Source organism: Ambystoma mexicanum, chromosome 1q, assembly GCF_040938575.1.
Source record: "Ambystoma mexicanum isolate Mex_15411 chromosome 1q, UKY_AmexF1_1, whole genome shotgun sequence".
NCBI lineage: Eukaryota > Metazoa > Chordata > Amphibia > Caudata > Ambystomatidae > Ambystoma > Ambystoma mexicanum.
Window position 1 is genome coordinate 110,096,528 of NC_090922.1, and position 19,384 is coordinate 110,115,911.

The window sequence follows — 19,384 nt, forward strand, 5'->3', positions numbered from 1 at the left end:
ATTAATGCAGTATTTCTTTGCTTTTACTCATCGCTCTACGCGCCTATGGGTACTGCAAATATCTCCGATATAGAGCGTTACCTGGGCAGGATATCAACGACTTTGATGTCTGAGGTTTATTGTTGAAAGGTCTTTGAATTCTAGGTATCGCCTCACCCTCTTCAGGGCCATTAATAGATTATATAACACGCCTGCTAAGCTAACAAGGTTTGGACCAGATGATGCCCAGGATAGCCACAGATGCCAGAGTCAGAGTGCCGACCTGTTGCATATGTTGTGGGACTGCCCAAGGCTGTCTGGATACTGGGAGGAGGTTTGTCAGAAAATGAATGGGATACTGGGGCAACAACTGCATTTAACAACTACAGAATGTATGTTGTGGTACATTGGGAAAATGGTTACTGTTCAGCGAAGATTGTAAACTTGAGTCTGTTACTGGCCAAAAGTGCCATCTTGATGCATTAGTCTTGGAAGGCTTCACCTACATTGTCGGACTGGCTTCAGGGCGTAATTTGAGCAAATACCAATGAAGAACTTTATGACGTAAGTGCTGGTTACGAGCCACCCCAAAGTAATTTAGCAAGGCTTTAATTTGTATCTTGCTAAATCTGCTGTCTGAGGTTTTACCTTTGCTTTTCTCTCTCATTTTCTCTTTCTCCACGTTACCTGAACTACTGGGAGCATAAGAAGTAGTACTCCACGCCGGAGTATGTCTTAAATTGGATTTTACTGTATAGTGCTAGTTAGTGGCTGCAAATCTGTGATTCATGCAACTGCTCACGAAGGGCTAAATAAATAAAGTTTGAATGGAGAAAAAAAATAAGTCATCAAGCATTAATAAGTAAACAAAATGTCTCTCAGGGATAATCCACTCTCAGGGGCTGCAGCCTGTGAACCAGGAAGGCAGGGACTCAAAAGCCTTTTACATCAGAAAGAGAAGCCTGTTAACTGCTCAGAAACAGGAGTGAGGACATCTGCAGTGCAACTTTGTCCACAAACCAGAGCAGGACAGTTTCAAGACAGGAGATGCCAGAAGGAAGGCTTTGGTCTCTGAACAGCAGTAATGCGCTCAACTTAAAGAGATGCAGCTAAAAGGCCTTTAGTCCCAGCATCAGACAGCTAACCAGGAGCTTGCTGGAGCCAAAGTCTTAGGTCACGTTAACTAAACAGTTCATGCCAACACGTTATATCAAAAGCAGCAGCGGTTTGAGGGCGCTGGGGAGGAAGAGTGTCAGAGGAGATGGGGAGATGAGGAGGATAAGTGTGAATCTGGTTGAGAGGAGGAAGAAAACACCAGAAGTGGGGAAATGAATAGCAAAAAGGAGGCAGATCAGGATTTGAAAGGAGCCGAGAAGTCATGAGGGTAGAAGAGAGCCAGCTTGGTTTGCCTTGGAACATCAAGGAGGAAGGAAGTGGAAGAGAACAGGAGGAGGGGAAAGGTAAAGAGAGAGGAATAATAGTGATTGATAGTGGGAAGCGATGGGAGAGAGGCTTGGCTAGAGTTGGACTTCTACAGAAGCCACATAGCTGGTGGAGGGTGCAAAGCTAAGAGAGACTGGCAACGCCAGAAGGAGCATACGTCAGAAAACAAGTTGACCCAAGTGATCCTAGCCAAGATCCTAAATATACTAACCACAAAGACCTCCCTTATGAGTGGCTTGTGATAGCCGATCTAATACTAAATCATATCTTTAGTACATAAACTTTTTTACACCGATCTGATGAAATTAAAAACCAAAAAGACTTGCACACAGCCAGATAACTGCATGGTTAAAACACGGTTAACCACGCAGGTACCAGGATGCGTGCAAGTCTTTCAATAAAAGACCGTCAACTGTCAATAAGACTCCTAACAGAATAACAATTTGGAAAGGTACTGGAAAGAGCAGATACAAAAAAAAAAAAACAAAAAAAAAAAAAAGAGTACATGTGAACATACTGGCATGGAAGAAAAAAGCAATTAATAATAAACAAAGAAGTCAACTTTGTTAGCAGCCCTGAAGAAGCTCACTTCAAATACCCAGAACTACATGTGGTTAATGTGTTGGCATAGGACATACAATTGATGCTAAGGCAAAGGAAACAATTATTGCCAAAAAATTCTATTAAATAAATAATTATGTTGCAAATTCTCAGTTGACATTGGTTTATATTTCATCAGATTTGTGTAAAAAAGTATTAAATATATGGTTCACTATTAGATCGGTATCACAATCAGCGCATGAGGAGCTCTTTGTGGTTAGTAAATGCATGTTAATGACACATACAGGTTGTCGGGATCCAGCTCATGCAGCAGATTAGAAGAATGAAGCCACTAACAAATAATACGTATAGATAAGTGCAACCAGGCGCTGCACTGCCGACAAGATCCTAAATAGCCAGAGAACAAGCCTTTCCTGACAACAAAAGTCCTTCACTTTTGGTGCAAAGGTTGCCTAGAATGATAAGCAGACGAGCGTCATCTTGATCAGAAAGGTAGACAAGTCAAGAAGGGAGTGCGGGGCACCAAAGAAATGCAGAGACTGCGAAGGACTCTGTTCACACCCAAGAAAGCGGAAACCCAAATGAAAGAGGCGCAGACTGGATACATGGACTGAAAGGATGTTTCATTTGGTGGGTTTGACGCAATCGTTTTTTGAAGCCAACTTAGTTTTTTGGTATAATAAAACCCCTTCAAACTGGCTTTGAGTCGTCAATGAATCCCTCCACCTGTGACCAGTGTCTACCAGCACCCCATTTTAGATCTTGCGGCTTTGAATTGTGGTTCTCTCAAGCCCATGTGGTTTACAGACAAGACTAGATTAAAGACAAGAGCCGTGACAATATCCTCTCATGCCCTGATAAAGCCTGGATTAAAAGGTGTGTCACAAACTGGTCATTGTCAAAGACAGCCCTAAAATGCGTCCTTTGAAGCCTGGGTAAGGAGATGAAGGGGAAAGAATGTGAGGGAGTGATTGATGGGTGGGGCATTTGGAGTCGAGAGGTAGAGAACTTCAATCTTGAAAGACCTAAGCAAGAGGTACAAAAGTGGTGGGATGCATTTAGGCAGTTGTTAAGAGGACAGGTCCGGGGTGAAGAAAAGGAAGGAGAAAATGAATTGAGTGCCCCCAAGAAATAGGCAGTAAGCGAAGTCAAATGGGAGAATTTCATGTAGCAAGCAACTAACAATATAATAAAAAGCCAGATGTATGTTTGTCCGATGCACAACTTTGCCTGTTTGCTAGAGGCAGCTGTTGCCTTAGGCTAAATAGTGGTCTTACTGTAAACCCGGCCTCCTCTGCATGACAAAAATGCCACATGGAGTGTCACCATCCACACTATAAAACCCAGAGTGCTGAAAGCACAATAAACAGGCTGCTGCATTAGCATGTGTGGGTCTCAAGGAGGGGTGGCCCAGATGCTGGGGGTGCTGCTTCAGGAGCAAACAGTACATACCTCCGAGCTCTCCGCAGCTGCAAGGCACGAAGCTCAAGAAGAAGCACTGGGCACTGTTCCGGCACCAGAAATAAATTAAGGTCAACAGGCCCTCGCTCTTTCGCAAGCATTCTGTTAGCAGGTGCTCTTTCAGTCTGAACCCCAGAGACCACACAAGTACCGCTGGAGAACACACAAAGCCAGAAGGGCTCCCTTGCACGCATCACGGAGGGGCTGGCTGTCAAGTCTGAGAAGCAGCGCCTGGGAGTGGGGCCGAGTGTGTGCAGCATTACTGCTGCTGCATCCAAACCATAAACCATGCTGGGAAAAAACGCTGGTCACGGCCTCCGCCACTAATTACCAACTCTTGCTCACGCCAGCCTAACAAGTGTTGAAAGGCCCACAAAGAGCGTGTTTTAGACCAATTAAGATGCTATCTGCCTCATGGCAGAATAGCCTGACCCCTGTGATCAATATGTTGAATTAACAGTTAAGGTCTCAGGTTAACCTGCAGAGGGTGGACGTTCAAAAGTCACTCGAAAAGTGCACTTGGCACACGTACACAGGCTCCTTCACTAGTCCATGTATACAATGTCACTCACCGCTCAATTCTTCACGTGCACATAGCACACCCTTTCTTACTCGCCAAAGGCAAATCCCCACATACTACTTGCAATGGCAAATTTCATGGCCCGGATCCTTGTGCTCCTACCCATTTTATCCTGAATACCCAGGCATTGTTTTTTCACTCCTGCTCAATATTTTGAATTTGGCAGGGATACTCCCAAATTTAAATGAGACATTCAAGATGTAACATACAAAAAGCGAGTGAGTGGAAAAAGTACTTCAAATCAGAGTGCAGGGACAGGATTGAAGGAGTGCCATCTTTTCTACTCTGTCACCGGGTCTTTGAATTGAGATGGGAGAATAAGGGAAAGGTATTAGTGTGGGGTCCATTGCAAGTCTGTGGCATAGAAGAGGGAAAGAAAGAAAGTTTGGGTAGGGTAGAACGGAAATGGATTGTAGCTTAGCAGCGAAACATATCTAAGGAGGACTATTGCTAAGGAACAGGTCAGTAACAAAGTACTTGGGAATTTGTTCATGCTGTGGAACACAGGTAGGAGTTAGTCTACCCCCTTGATTGGGCACTGGGCAGAAGTTACTTCGATACCGAAGTTCTCGACAGTTTAAGTTGACATGAATACAGTCTAACTGGAGGATGGGGAAAGGTGTACGCCGACAACTTGTGTTCTATGCCATAAATGACAGCTCCGACAGAGTTAATTCACTGCCAATACGTATAAAGCTACTATCCTTGCCAGCTTGGCTGGATGGCCACTGGTCCAAAGTTTCCACAGTTGGGAGAGAAGAGAGGATTAGTGCCTTGGTTTAAAAGCAGGATTTATGATCCTCTTTCATTATGCAGACTGAATATGTGAAAGTGGTTGAAATGAATGAGGGTGTTGGGAAGAGGGGTGGAAGCTATTGCAATATAAAAGGGATTTGAGGATACCATCTCATGGGAAGGAGATCCAAAAATACAAAAAGGCTATCGGAAAGAAAAAAAAAAGAAAAAAAGAAAAATGACAAAACGCTTGCAGAGCAGTTTGGATCACTTACCCTTTGGTGGTAGTGGAGATTCTTGAGCTTTGCAGTAAGGACAAAAGTTTCATTTACAGAGGTAATACAGATGTTAAATTTGCTAAGGATGAGTCCCAGGAGTGCGAGGGTTAGGACTAAAAAGCGGTGACTGAAACGGGTGCTAAAGGCGGAATTAGTGGTGTGAGGGACTACTCATTAAACAAAAGGGGGCGGGGCTAGGGTCGAGTCAGAATTGAGCAGAGCTTGCAATATGGTATGCCTTTAATGAATTCATTTGCATCCATTCCAAAATGCTAAATCGGTCGCCTTGAAATTAAATCAATTTTTCTGTACCATCAGAAAGCATTACACCTCTATTCCTTCTCCCCACTTTCCATAGCAAAGCTTGCAGGAGACCTGCTTTTAAAATTCTGAACTGTGAGGAGACAAGACATCCCTAAATCCGAATGCCACATTATTTTACCCATTGCCATGTTCCTTTCTGCAATAACATTTTGCAGCATAAAAGTCACTAGAAGGCGATTGTTGAAATATCTTCAGCTATGTGAATAACTGACTGTTGGGTGTAGGAAACGAAAAGCTGCACAAAAGCAATGTTGAAATCACTACAGAACGGGCATTAACGTGTGTACCGATTTCAGAACTGTGGGATTCATTTTCAAACAGTTTAGGGGCAAAGCACCTTACCACCATAATTCAAAAAGAAACCACAGGCCAGCAAACAGCAAGTTAACCAAGACAAAAATGTATAATACAGCAGAATAATTAAACATAACTAAGGGCACATTTTAAAACAATCTTATTTATTTTAATTTTCATCCAGTGCTGGCCCTACCCAGAGGGTGTCGGAGTGCATTACAAAGTTCAAAAGGAAGGAGATGAAGAAGTTACAATATTTTAATAACAGGCTTGAAAGATCAGGATTAAAAGAGGATGAAGTAGTATGGCTGGATTTGGTGTGGGGAAAAGGGTATATTTTGAACCTTTTTCAGAAAGCGATGGTGGAAGATGAAGATCTTGGGTGGAAGGGTGTTCCAGACTCTGGGTGTCCATTATGTGAATGTTGTTATTGTTCAGGTAATTTGTAGAGTGGGATGTGTTGGGTGTTTTGTTGGCTTGTTGAGGGTGGGTCCCAGTTTGTTAAGGTAGAATGAGGTTTATAGGTGGCTGGCTTTGTATACGATACAGAATCCAGAAGAGCTGGAATGGTGTGCAAGTGTTTGGGTAAGTGCAGGATGAGTCTTGCTGCTGCATTATGTATGGCTTGCAGGAGGGCGAGGGTGGTAGGGAGTTTAGCCGAGGATAGAGTTCGCATAGTCAAGCTGGGGCAACTAGTGTGCAGACTGCAGTGTGGAAGTCATTGGGGGGAGGGGGGAGGTTATCTTGCTTAGAAGGTACAGTGGTAGGTTTTAGTTAATGCATTGATATGGTTTTTATAGGAAAGGTTGTAGAGAGGGGGGATGTGGGTAGAGGGGACAGGGGTTGGGTTGGTCAACATTGAAGTCTACAAATTTGACAGGTGTGGAGGGGAATGTGTTGGTTGTCCATGGAGAACGCTTTGATCCAGATGGGTATGGTTGGGTTTGTGTCGGCGTGCTTAGTATGGGGAGTCGAGGAGGTATTCAGTCTCGGGTGGGTTGAGTTTAAGAAGTGGGTGGCCATGCAGGTGGTGAAGGAGGGAAATAGTTTGAGGGTGTAAAGTTCCCAGGGAGAGAGATTTGGAAGTGTATTGGTGACAACAGATGCTGTTAAGCTCTGTCCAAGGTATTCAACATATAGGTTGAAGAAGAAGAGAGAAAGGGAAGACCCCTGTGCCACCCCAAACATTACTGGTTTGGGAATTAATCAAGAGGACATGCAGACAGACAGTGCCTCGTCAGTGAGGAAGAAGGTAACAAATAGTGCCCGAGAGTCATCCTGTGGGATAAGAGGTTTGGGAGAATAGTGTTGTCAGCTGTGTCAAAGTGTTGTGGAGGTCAACCAGAATGTGAAGTTTAGCAGTCATAGTGCTATGACCAGATCAAAGGCCTGAGTGGAAGGAATCGAGAAGGCGATTGTGGCGATATATTGCTTGGGTTGGCTTATGGTAAAGCGTTCCATGATTCTGGCATGGTATGGCAGGATAATGATGGGATAGTAGTTTCAGTGAGCGGGAGGTTAAAGGCTTGTTTCTCGAGGACCTGGGAGATCAGTCCTGTTGCGATGCGATAGGCAGGAGTTGATGTGGAGCCCGGGCGTTGATGCAGCCTGAGGGGGGCATTCGTCATCTAGGAAGTATGCTGGTTTGGTGGGGCAGAATAGCATGCATGTACACCTTAGTTCCCATAAAGACGTAGACAAGAACGGCTCACTAAAGGTTTTACAAACATGCCGTCATGACCGCAGGTGCCATTTGAAGTGGCCATCTTGTCCTGCTGTATTTTCGGGGAGCGGGTAAAGAACACGAGATTCCAGGGCTCCCGCTTCTGCCTTTACAAATTGGATTGAAAGACCGCTCACAAGGTAAAGACCATACATCCATCAGGAGATCTTAATCAGGAGAGGTATCATCACATTAGGACTACATGTCCTAAGAATCTTTTACTCTTTTATATCCTGGCTCCCTAGTGGGCATCCTTTGAACTTTCTGTGAAGCCATTTGTTATTCATCGAGGAGAAGGATAATTATAATCTTTGACCGCATATGATGGAAAATGCATACATTAGGATTATCTTCATTCACCTTTGAGGCATACCATTTAATGACAGGTTGAGTACTATTACACAAATACAACTATAACCGTATAAGGGATCTGTATTTTCCACAACTAGACACTTACATTTCGTCCTGATATGAATTCCATCCACAGGAGGAGGACCACTGGATTACATTTACTCCATTCTATTCCACGTTTCATTCTATTCCAATGTTGTATTTACATTTATAGAATGCACCAAGGGCATCAGGGCGCTGGTTACTTGTACCAAATAAGTATGAGTGCACATTCTGGCAAGCCTCGCCTCTTGGTACGGGTGGCTGCATCAGATAAGTGAGCAAACATGAATGGATGGGTAAACTGACAAGTAAGGTACTATACAGATATATTACAGGTCAGACGTTTTACAAGACTAGCAGTAGGCAAAAGTCAAAAATTGGTACATTTCCAGAGGAATTGCAAGTTAAGCTCTAGGCTAAGATGTCTGATGAGGTGCGTTCATGGCATATGACAAGATTAACAATCTGCTAAAGGACAAAATCGTTACGTTTTCAGCATTGTTGCAAGTATGGTATTAGGCTAACATACAGGAATAGGGTGCATTGCAGGCAACTTGCAGGGTTTGCAATATGCGAAAGACATTGGGTTATACCAAAGGAATGAATAAAATTCCATCGTTTATGGTGAATGAGATATTTCACATGTATCTGTACTGAGATGAGAAAGTGAAGATATTATAGAGGAATAGATGCCCCCTTTTTTTAGGTGATCAGGAATTGATTGCTACCCATGTACACCACTTGGCTGCAGGTAGGAGCACTTGAGCACTGAAGTCGACAAGATTTTGAGACAGTGAAGGTTGTTATATGTTGAAGTCTGGCGCATACAAATGGCTGATTTAGTGATTATGAATGTTTATGAGTGGATCACCACAGATGAACTTACAAGACCATCTCTTATTTGATTATTTATAGAATCAACGTTATGTCAAGACCCCTGATGAAGAGTTGTTCTCGAAACGCGTTGGGTCACATTATTAAATGTATTTCTTGAACAGAAATGTACTGAAATCTCTCATGTTAGGATAACAGTTTTACATTGAATTAATCTACCTGATCTCTATAATGTTTTGATTTATTCATCATTGCTCACAGCACCAAACAGTAATGAGGCTTTGTGATCCAATTTAGTATGATAGAATTCAAAGCATCAAACACAATTTTGTCTTTTTGGGAGTGAGAGAAGACAGTGTGCACTGTGAACATGTAAATCCAACACAGCAGCCAGAACTGCTGATATTGTATGTCTCAGATTATCCTATCCTACGTCGAAAAGAAAAATTACAGAGTGCCTGATGGATTGCTCGGCACAAACAAGAAAAGCAGAAAACCTCTTAGACAAAATAGGATGAGACTGGTCCAGATGTTTGTGCACACTCTACAAAGCTTTTAGTCAGCAGAGGCCTTCCATGCGTCAATTATATTTGCTATTGTCATGTCAATGGCAGCCACTGATATGCTAGTGTAGGCAGCTGGTGAATTAATAGAAATGTTATTACGGGGCAGCACCCACATCAACTAGTGTATCTGTGAACTAATTAGCTGTCTGACATGTCGTTGAAAAACGACAAAATAGTAAAGTGTAAAACATATAAACAATTAGGCAAATTGTTGTTTCGACTTTGTGGAGACAGTACTAGCAGACCTGAGGAAACTATTGTTGTCTACAGGTAGGTTTCTTTAAGAAAGTTGTCTCTGCCAAACATTTGATTTTTGCCATTGTCGAGGAGTCATAGGCCCTTTTAGATATATCTGACCAGTTGACTAATAGCACTACAGTGGTGAACCCCAACAAAAAAACCAGCACCTATCTATCTTAGATGGCTGAGAACTGTTGAAGTACGAGCCAACATGTAATATATGCCCTGAGAGCAGCCCTAAATATCCCCAATAGAGAGCACATGTCTAAATACATAAGCGATGTCCAGTGGTTAAAAATAAATGACAGGATTCTCCTCAAAAAGTCTCACTTACGTCAAAATGCCTCAACAACCTAGCTCCACCTTACCTCTCTGAAAGAATTACCAAGAGACTCACCACCCGCCTTATGAGATCGGCCAATGCCCATACCCTGGAGATCCTGAGATTCAAACGCACCACAGCTGGGGGCGCCAGTTTCCCAGTCAAAGCAGCGCAATCTTGGAATGCCCTCCCCTTAGATCTCAGAATCGAACAACAATACCCCAAATTTAGACGCAACATCCTAAACTGACTACGATCAAATGACTCCTGACTTGCTCTATCCAGCACTAGACGACACATGTTACCCGACTCAGATTTCCCTGCCTTACTCAATACAGCCGTTATCCGTTACATTATTCAACTGCATTATGATATGATATGGCATTTATAACGCGCATATACACAAGTGTTTCAAGGCGCGACGAGGCAAAGGGGGGAAACAAAGGGAGGACAGACAACGATCCTACTAGCCCAAGTGTCATTCAGATCGCGCAAGTGCGTGGGAAGGGGGGGGGGGAGGAGAAGTGCGTGGGGGGGGGGGGAGAGGGGAAAGTGCAGTACGTGGGAAAAAGTGGAATAAATAAGAAAATAAATAAACGGCCAGCTGGTGGCAAGTGAAGGAAGTGCAGACAAAAGTGCTGGTAGGGGGACTGTAGGGATACAGAACAACGGTCCCCAGGTGCAGGGGTTGCCAGGGAGGCAGTGCAAGTGGGCAATTGACGTGGCCTGGGCCAGAGATCAGAAAGGGTGGCCAGGTAACCTGAGCAGTTTCAGTTGGGAAATCAGCAGGGGAGAGAGAAAGCCAAGGCAAAGAGGAAGGTTTTGAGGTGCTTCCGGAACAGGAGATGGTTCTCCTCGAGTTTCAGGGAGGCATGAAGGCTGTTCCAGAGAGGCCCCAGCCAAAGAGAGTAATCTGCCACCAACTTGTTGCTTGCAGAAGCGACTGACACTGAGGGAGTTGGGGGCGGATGAGCAAAGAGCTTAAGGAAGAGAGTGTTGAAGGTATTTCGGCCCCAGACCTCAGAAGGCCTTGTGTACAATGCAGAGGGTTTTGAACTTAATCCTTGCAGCCACTGGGAGCCAGTGCAGGGATTTCAGTCATGGAGAGATAGATCTCTGGGCTTGAGGCCAAGGACAAGTCTCACAGTCCTGTTCTGGATAGGTTGCAGAGGGCAGAGAGTAGAGGCAGGCAGATTTAGATAGAGGCTGTTACAATAGTGCAGACTAGAGAGGACCAGGGCTCTGGAGACAGTGAGCTTCTGGGGGGAAGGAGAGGGAAGGAAGAACTCCTCTAAGGAGGTGCAGCTGGTAGTGTGACTTCTTAGAGACGTCAGAGATGTGAGGGGAGAAGGAGAGAGCAGAGTCGAAGATGACCCCGAGGTTTTTAGCCTTGCAGATGGGAGTAGGAAGAGGGCCAAGGCAGGCCGGCCCGAGAGCTGCAGGGAAGGAGGGAGTGGGTGTGCCGATGAGTAAAATCTCAGTCTTGCTGGCATTCAGGCAGAGGTCATTGGCGGCACACCACTCCTGATTGGCAGACAGTCAGAGATGAGGGAAGAAAAGGAGGAGGCAGAGGGTAGCCTGAAAATGAGCTGGGTATCGTCCACATAGCACTGAAAGTTGGGACAGAGAGCAGCGATGCGATGGGCAAGGAGTGCCAGGTATTGGTTGAACAGCTAGGGAGAGAGGTTAGATCCCTGGGGGATACCACAGGTAGAGAAAAAGATGTCGGAGAGGAAGGACCCCCGTTGAACCTAGGAGGGTCGATTGGAGAGGAAAGAATTCAGCCATGCCAGAGCCTGACCAGTGATACCCAGGTTAACACGGAGACGGTTGAGCAGGATGGCATGGTTGACAGTGTCAAAGGCAGAAGAGAGGTCAAGCAAGATGAGAACCCACGGGGTATTAGAGTCAAGTTATGTAATATGCAATACGTGAGCTCAGTCCTGACCACTTATTGTAACTTGGAAGTGGCAGCGAATGTATTTCTCCCGTATGTATGTATGTATCTAACTTGCTCTGTAACTAAGCTTTTAAGGCACAAAACAAACTTTGAACTGTATTGTCGGATATTACCTAGTTTGTGTCCATCAGAGTGTTGTTTTCATAATTGTTTACTTAATTAAAATAATCTGACTTTGTGGTTAAGAGATTTGCTCATTGTTTATGTACGCAAGGTAGGTTGCTGTATGTTGAATTGCTGATGGCAATGCAAGCACAGTGACAAAAAGTCACCCATGTAAAATGGGAGAATTTGCATTGTTTTATAACCTAAGTACTTAGACGGCGCTGGTCAGTGGTTATTACCCCTGTGTTATAGCCATGAGATTAGTTTGTTCCAGAGCATAATGCTAGAGGAAAAGAGGTCCTGACTTGTTGTCTTTAGTAAAGGTTTTAATATTGTTTTATTCGCACATAAATTGGCCTAGTAAACATGCTAGGTCCAGGTGAGAGATAAAAAGCCAATGCGTTTTGACCGTAGTCGGTGTGGTGAGGTGACAGTAGTGACAGCATATCGGCGCATCATTGCAAGGTCATTCGTGTTTAGACAGTGATCATTGGTAATATTGATCACATCGGTGAAAATGTGCGAGTTGTGGTGGTAGTGACAGGGCAATTGTTAGTAGGTCATCATACAAGCATATAATTTAGGCAATTACAGTTAATTGTTATTTAAAAGACATTTCCATTCGGCAGTTGCCGCGATGTCAGGGTACCAAGGAGAAAAGAGCGGGGTGGGGGAGTGGGCGGAAGGGTTAGAGCATGGAGAAGCTGTGTGAGCTGAGTCATTATGGATGGGTGCTGTTGCTTACTGGAGTTGAGATGGTTGATCCTGTATAGGATGTGACAGCTGGTGCTGGTCCCCCAGTTGGGGCGGGCTGAATAGCCAATCTGGGGTTGAACAGGTAGAAGGTTGGAGAGATCTGGATAGGTATATCATTGATGCCAGAGGGGGGGGGGAGATTGGGATAGGGTGAGGCTGGATGTGGGCCTGTGGAACTTTGTCCAAATTGGGCGAACGTCAAATTCAGTGGTGTGGGGGGAGATGGGTGGAGTGGCCGTGTGTAGTTGCGGCGTCGGTGGAAGGGTGAGAAGAGCCATGTAGGGGGGGCTGACGTCTGGTCGTTTTGAGCATCCGCTGGGTAAGCGGATGCTCTGTGTAAAGAGTGAGGGCTTGAGGAGGCCACTTGTGTTGTAATCATGTTGTCCTGTAACGGGGAGGTGGGCAAGGGTCAGAGCCGTAGCATGTCCGGATGCAGAGTGCTGGTCAGAGGTGACCAACCCGGTTTGTGGTGGTGAAGGATAATGGGCGTGTTTCCAGGCAAGTACAGCGCAGGGTCGTGATGGCAAACTGCTCAGCCAGTGATGCCCAGCACTGAGCTGAATGAAGGCGTCACAGGGCTGGTTGGGGGGGATACGGGATCATCTTTGGACATTACAGTGTTTTAGATACTTTATCATCTGGTGCATGGTCTTACTTCAACTTGCAGTCAAATTTTAAAAGTGACGTATAAAAGACTGATTATCTGGATTTCATTTGCACTTTTCACAAAATGTGCAGGTAGGTCATCAATAAAGTCCCATAATAGAAAGCAGTTTGCGCATTCTTATTTTGTGCTACCCAATTTAGAGACGGCACGTTCACTGTTGAAGTACCTAGTGAATTAATATTTTGGCCAGTATCCTGCAGGTGCACAGACCGATTTATTAGGAGTTACTTTGCTATTAGGATTTAGAATTGCTAGTCTGAAAAGCCATGCGTCTAGGTAGGAACTGGCAATTCTCCACTGGCATATGGCCTGTTCCACTGTATTATACCATATACAATTCATTGGAAAGCAAAATATGCTACCCTATCCGCCAAGTTGCTGACGATAGTCTGATGGTTCCCTTTCAAGTTCTAGGTGATATTCAAAATACACTCCTTCACTCACATAGGCGTCCACAAAAAGCAAAGACATACACTGCATTTACTCAACCTACATCTATCCACCAACTCCAAAAAATGAAACTGCTCAAAAGCAGGACAACCCAATACAGTCCAAGGACAAACCACTACATAATGCGGTCAGTGAGGACTTCAGCACTACACAATCTCTCCTTCAGAAAGAGACACTGTGCCCACCCATTCATCATAAAATGTGCACCCAATCTTTAATATATAGTGCATCTGGATCCATTACGTTTGGATCGAGGGCTATGGCGTTAAATGCTCACCTTGAACGTGGGATATGTCTGCACTTTGTAGGTTTGAATCTCGGCAGCGAGGACTAAGCCCTTCATCCTTTTTAGAATTATAAAATGTATACCATTACATTGAGTAATAACAGTTATTACAGCATTCACTGCTTCTCGGCACTGTACCATTCCAGAGGAACATTGAAACCCTTTGAAGAGCAACACTCAAAATTAACCCGAGGTCATTTAGTAGTCTGTCCCACCCACTCCGATACTCGCCGATATCAAGAAAATCAAATACAAGAAACTGGCTTCCTTCAGGTGAAGTACCAAGAAGTTCTTAAGACAATGTTTTTTTTTAAACTGTTTCTTGAGCTTACCTCCATGAAGGCAATACAATACCAATACCTGGTAAATCTCAACTACTGCATTTCCATTTTCTGCTCAAACTTCCAGTGCTATGCCGACAACACCAAACTAATGTTCAGGCTTCCTTCAGCCACCTCCTCGCCTTCCCTCATCTCCGATTGCCTAACCACCATTCAAAATTGGTGTGCTGCCAAAAATCTTTGCCTAAATGCCAACAAAACAGAGATCCTCCTCATTGGGACACCTTCACCATCTCCCCCCCCCCCCACTCTCTAGCCGGTCTCCCTTGGCCCTCTTCCTACCCCGACCTGCGGGGCTAAGAACCGCCGAGTAATCTTTGACGCCACACTCCTTCGCCGCACACATCTCTGGCGTCTCTAAAAAGTCCAGCTTCTTACTGCACCTCCTTAGAGGTACTCTGCCTTTCCTCTCTTTCCCCCAGTAGCTCACCCTCTCCCAAGCTCTGGCTCTCTCCAGGTTAGACTATTATAACAGCCGCTTTCTAAATCTACCTGCCTCCACTCTTTGCCCTTTACAAGTAATCCAGAACAGGACTGCAAGACCTGTCCTCAGCCTCAAGCCCTGGGATCAGATCTCTCCAGCTCTTAAATTGCTTCATTGGCTCCTAGTGGATGCAGGGATTAAATTTAAAACCCTTTGCATTGTCCACGAGGCTTTCTGGGGCCTGGGTTCGAAATATCTTCAACTATTCCTCCGTAAATACCTCCCTTCTCGAGCCCTCCGCTTCTCCACTTCTAATTCCCTCGGTGTCCGTTGTTTTTCAAAGAAACGAGCTGGGGGCAGATCTTGGTTTTCGTCTGGGGCCTCCCTTTGGAACAGCCTCCCGACCACCTTGAAACTTGAGGAGAATCATCTCCGGTTCTGGAAGCACCTCAATACCCTCTTCTTCCCTGCTGATTTTTCTTTCTCTCTGTCCTTCTGTCCCGGTACCTGCTCCTCCTGCCTCCCTCCTGCACTGCCTCCGGGCCACCCTTTGCACTGGGATCTGTACCCATACAGTCCCCCACTCTTCTTCTGCACTTATCAGATATACCCTATCTGACTAATCATGCACGTGCCACTTGTCTGGCTGCACTACCATTTCACTGCATTTATTTTGTTTCGCACTTTCCATTTCTTTGCCTCCACGCACTTTCCACCCCGTTTTCCCTTTTCCATGCACTTGCGCGTTCTTAATGTCACTGGGACTAGTAAGATCGTATTTTTATTCGCCCTGTTCCCCTCCCTTTGCTTGGTCACGCTCTGAAACACTTGTGTATGAGCATGATAAAAATATATCATATCATAACTTTAAAAAAATCATGGAGCTTATGCATATTGCTAAACTGACATTTTTTTTTTAATATGAACAACAAAATACAATTGGAGACAAAAGGAGATTATGGAACGCTTCTGCAGACAACCAGTTCTTTCTGTCAGCGATATTGGACACAGACCCCTCACCCCACCCCAGATTCTTTTTGCCACCCAAACTCAGTATTGAAAGAGACCAACTGCCTACTCAGGAAAACCGTTCAAACCACTAATTGCTGAGAGCCTTAGTGATGGCACAAACCGACTACTTAAAGAAACTCGTCACTAAACTGAAAAATCAGGCTCCTGAAATAGAGTATAGGAAAAAGTGACCAAATTCAATACATGATGAACCGTGGACAAGGCCTACAGGAGAAAAGGACAACATTACCCTCAGAATGTAGCCCCATCAACCCCCTAAAAAACCAGCCAGAAACCGATCAGAAAATGCACGCCTGAGCAGTCAGATCCTCAAGCTACTCAAACAAGGTTGTTGCTTCAAGTGAAGGTTAAGGGACAAGTCTATGAAACAACCTCAATGATCCAAACTATCTGTAGCAGAAAACCTCTAAAAATGATTCTTCGACTAAAGCCTCCCACACCCAGGATAGCAAGTGAAGGATAGGGGCTGGAGGACTAGCCCAGCATCAAGTAAGATTCCAACCACCTGCAAATGATGACCCTTTCTTACAACATCATATGCAGTGCATTACAAAACTCACAAAATAAATACATTTCCACAAGAACCATTGAGTTTTGTAAAGGTGACACCGAGTTGAGTAATAATACCTGTTGATCCGAGGCTGCAAACAGAAATATAAGTTTTATTAAACGCTATTGTTATCGAAAAGAAACGCTTGAAATAGATGGTCCTAAAAAGCATGGACGCTAACAGTTCTGCAAGGAATTTGGGAATCAAACAGCAGAATATTTTTTAAAGAATCCTACCATGTAAAGACCAGTGCAATATCGTGTGTGCCCGAGTACAGTGGTACAACCCCTCCACAAGCTGCAACAGGGGCATACAAATTACATAGTATGGGCAAAGAGTCGGTGCTTTACCTAATAAGGGAATCACGTTTTCGAGTTTTCCCTGTCATCAGGAGAAAGGCGCCAGGGAGTCCCACCAGGCAGCAGTCAACACACAACAGGGAATCATACACGGCACTAGTCCCTCGCAGGTGCAAAGTACTGACTAGCACCAGCTACTGCATTCTGGAGCCGGGCCTGGCCACACACTGGACGACATCCATGCAACATAATTGAAATTAGAACGTACTATTTATTACAAAGGCTTGGTACTGCCAAATTGCTGCTTTGCAAGGCCACACACAGCAATCACTTAATCACCAAAAGCTCAACTGCAGTGACCACGATGCCCATTCAGAAACAACCACTTATATAAAACAGAGGTCTCTAAATGAAAACCAGTCCCAAAGACACAATGTACAGACAACAGATCTCGGAACCTGACAGACCGGTCAACTATTGGAAACATTGGTGCATGTATGAACACTACCACAACCCCTCTCCGCAAAAGGAAACGCTTGACAAGACCCCTAAAGTAGTAAGTCCACCCTCATTCCACTTCTTCGGAAATCCCTAGGCACATCTCCTTTAGCTCAGTTTGGGATACTGTCACACACACACACACATATATACATACATACATACACCTTCTCGTGCTTCCAACTGCAATGCCATTCTTTTTTTCCCACAGCACTAGTAGAGCCGTTCTCTATTTAAGACCCGCAGGTTAAACAACATGTCCTTCATTGAGGGATCCTTTTCAAACCTTTTCGCACCACGGACCATCACACAGGTGCCCTCCCTTCCAGGCCTAGGATGCTGACCTGCCAACGGGTTCTCTGCATTCACTGCCATAGTCAACTTACCCTGCCTGCCCTGCTGCCCTCGGCGCCGTCACTCTTCGGACGCAGGCGCACCAGTCTATGGAGCGCGCGGCTCAGGGGACAGTTTGCAGCAGGGTGGCGGGCTCACTCTACTCTCACAGCCCGGCCATTGCGTGACGTTATCGGAGCGCGACGTAGCACGGTGTACACACTTCCTGCCAGTACGTCGGCGCCGCCATGTCTCTTCCCTGTTCTCGCAGGGCAGACAGATCCGTCTCTATGGTTTCGAGTCCTCCAGGAGTTCTGCAGACTGCAGCAGGGAACATGATGTCTTGAGCTGTGTGCCCATCGTTGTATTTTGAGTGGTTCAAAATCTCAGGTGAATTCCGATTAAAATAAAACGTTCAAAAAGGCGATACTTTTTATGTAGCACGTTTATATATTGGCCATGAACATATTTGTGTGAGATTGTTACTTTTGCTAAAATCAAACATCGTAGGCAGTGCTGGAAAAACAGAAGTGCAGACACTCGCCAAGCTACGAAGCCGCTTCGGCGCCGCCGTTAACCCCTGCAGCCGTCCATTTGCCTTTACCCCCAATTCTTTTGCTCATGCAGACAATGCTTTAAACCCCCCATGAATTGGCATGACACAAGATTTCAATTGGCAAAATTGGCCGCAGTTTTATTTCCATGACAACAGAAGTATTTGTACACCATAGTGACCTCATTCTGTACATGTGGCGCTTGCTTGCCGGATTTCCTTTGCTTCCCCCTATACTTGGTATAGTAGGCCCCCAACTCCCCCGACCCATTGTACCTGTCCTATCCTGCCCGTGCAGGGGTCCGTGGGTGGGGAGAGCGCCGTTTGTTTTGGGGGGGAAGCTGAGCCTTATTTGTTCCTACCAGGCGCCCCCGCCGTTTAGGCCCCCAAGAGGCGCTGGTCCAGAAGAGCGAAGACCCATTCTGTTTCCTTCTGGCTCATCCGGAGTCTATCATTTGTGCTTGGTTGCCCAAACACCGCCAACTTGTCATCCTCTGACCTGGGTGCCCTGCGACAGCGACACCCGGGTGCGTCCTACCCGTATTTCGTGGGTGGGTGGGTGGAAACGAAATTCCTCTTCCTTGTTAGGTGGCGGCGACCGGGTCCCAGTGCAGGAGCGAGATGCCTGGTCCCCGATCCCGCCTGCTTTTATCCTGCAGGCCCCGCCCCATTCCTTTTGTTTACCCTTCGCGGGCTTTCCGGGCTCTTGAGTTTCTTGGCGCCGTTCCGCCCCCTTGCCCTTTACCCTTCCGGGTGAGGATCCCCGCTCCCGGCGGCATGACCCCGCAGGGGTTACCCTGCTGCCTCCTCCATTTTGTGGAGGTTTTACGTCGTCAGCTCCATAACCCCTGCAGCCGTCCATTTGCCTTTACCCCCAATTCTTTTGCTCATGCAGACAATGCTTTAAACCCCCCATGAATTGGCATGACACAAGATTTCAATTGGCAAAATTGGCCGCAGTTTTATTTCCATGACAACAGAAGTATTTGTACACCATAGTGACCTCATTCTGTACATGTGGCGCTTGCTTGCCGGATTTCCTTTGCTTCCCCCTATACTTGGTATAGTAGGCCCCCAACTCCCCCGACCCATTGTACCTGTCCTATCCTGCCCGTGCAGGGGTCCGTGGGTGGGGAGAGCGCCGTTTGTTTTGGGGGGGAAGCTGAGCCTTATTTGTTCCTACCAGGCGCCCCCGCCGTTTAGGCCCCCAAGAGGCGCTGGTCCAGAAGAGCGAAGACCCATTCTGTTTCCTTCTGGCTCATCCGGAGTCTATCATTTGTGCTTGGTTGCCCAAACACCGCCACGCCAACCGGTGGGTTCCCGTCCACCGTTGGCTCTCCCTTCATCCTCACTCCTCACAATTCCAGCAATTTGGTGCAAATGTTCCAAAAAAAGAG

General features: G+C 45.7%; 1 protein-coding gene across 2 annotated transcripts in view; it reads right to left on the reverse strand.

Moving 5' to 3' along the window:
• The window catches only part of ZC3H18 (zinc finger CCCH-type containing 18), a 1,042,429-nt gene extending 1,024,792 nt beyond the window's left edge, over window positions 1–17,637 (reverse strand). The window contains exon 1 of one of the 2 annotated variants that reach the window (XM_069636029.1): window positions 17,488–17,637. Coding sequence is in view for 1 of the 2 variants with exons in the window: in XM_069636019.1 (XP_069492120.1) it covers window positions 17,446–17,476 (31 nt within the window). In the remaining variant the exon portion in view is untranslated. Of the gene's footprint in view, window positions 1–17,445 lie in introns of both variants that reach the window. The other variant, XM_069636019.1, reaches the window with a different exon arrangement.
• Window positions 17,638–19,384: the final 1,747 nt, after the last annotated feature.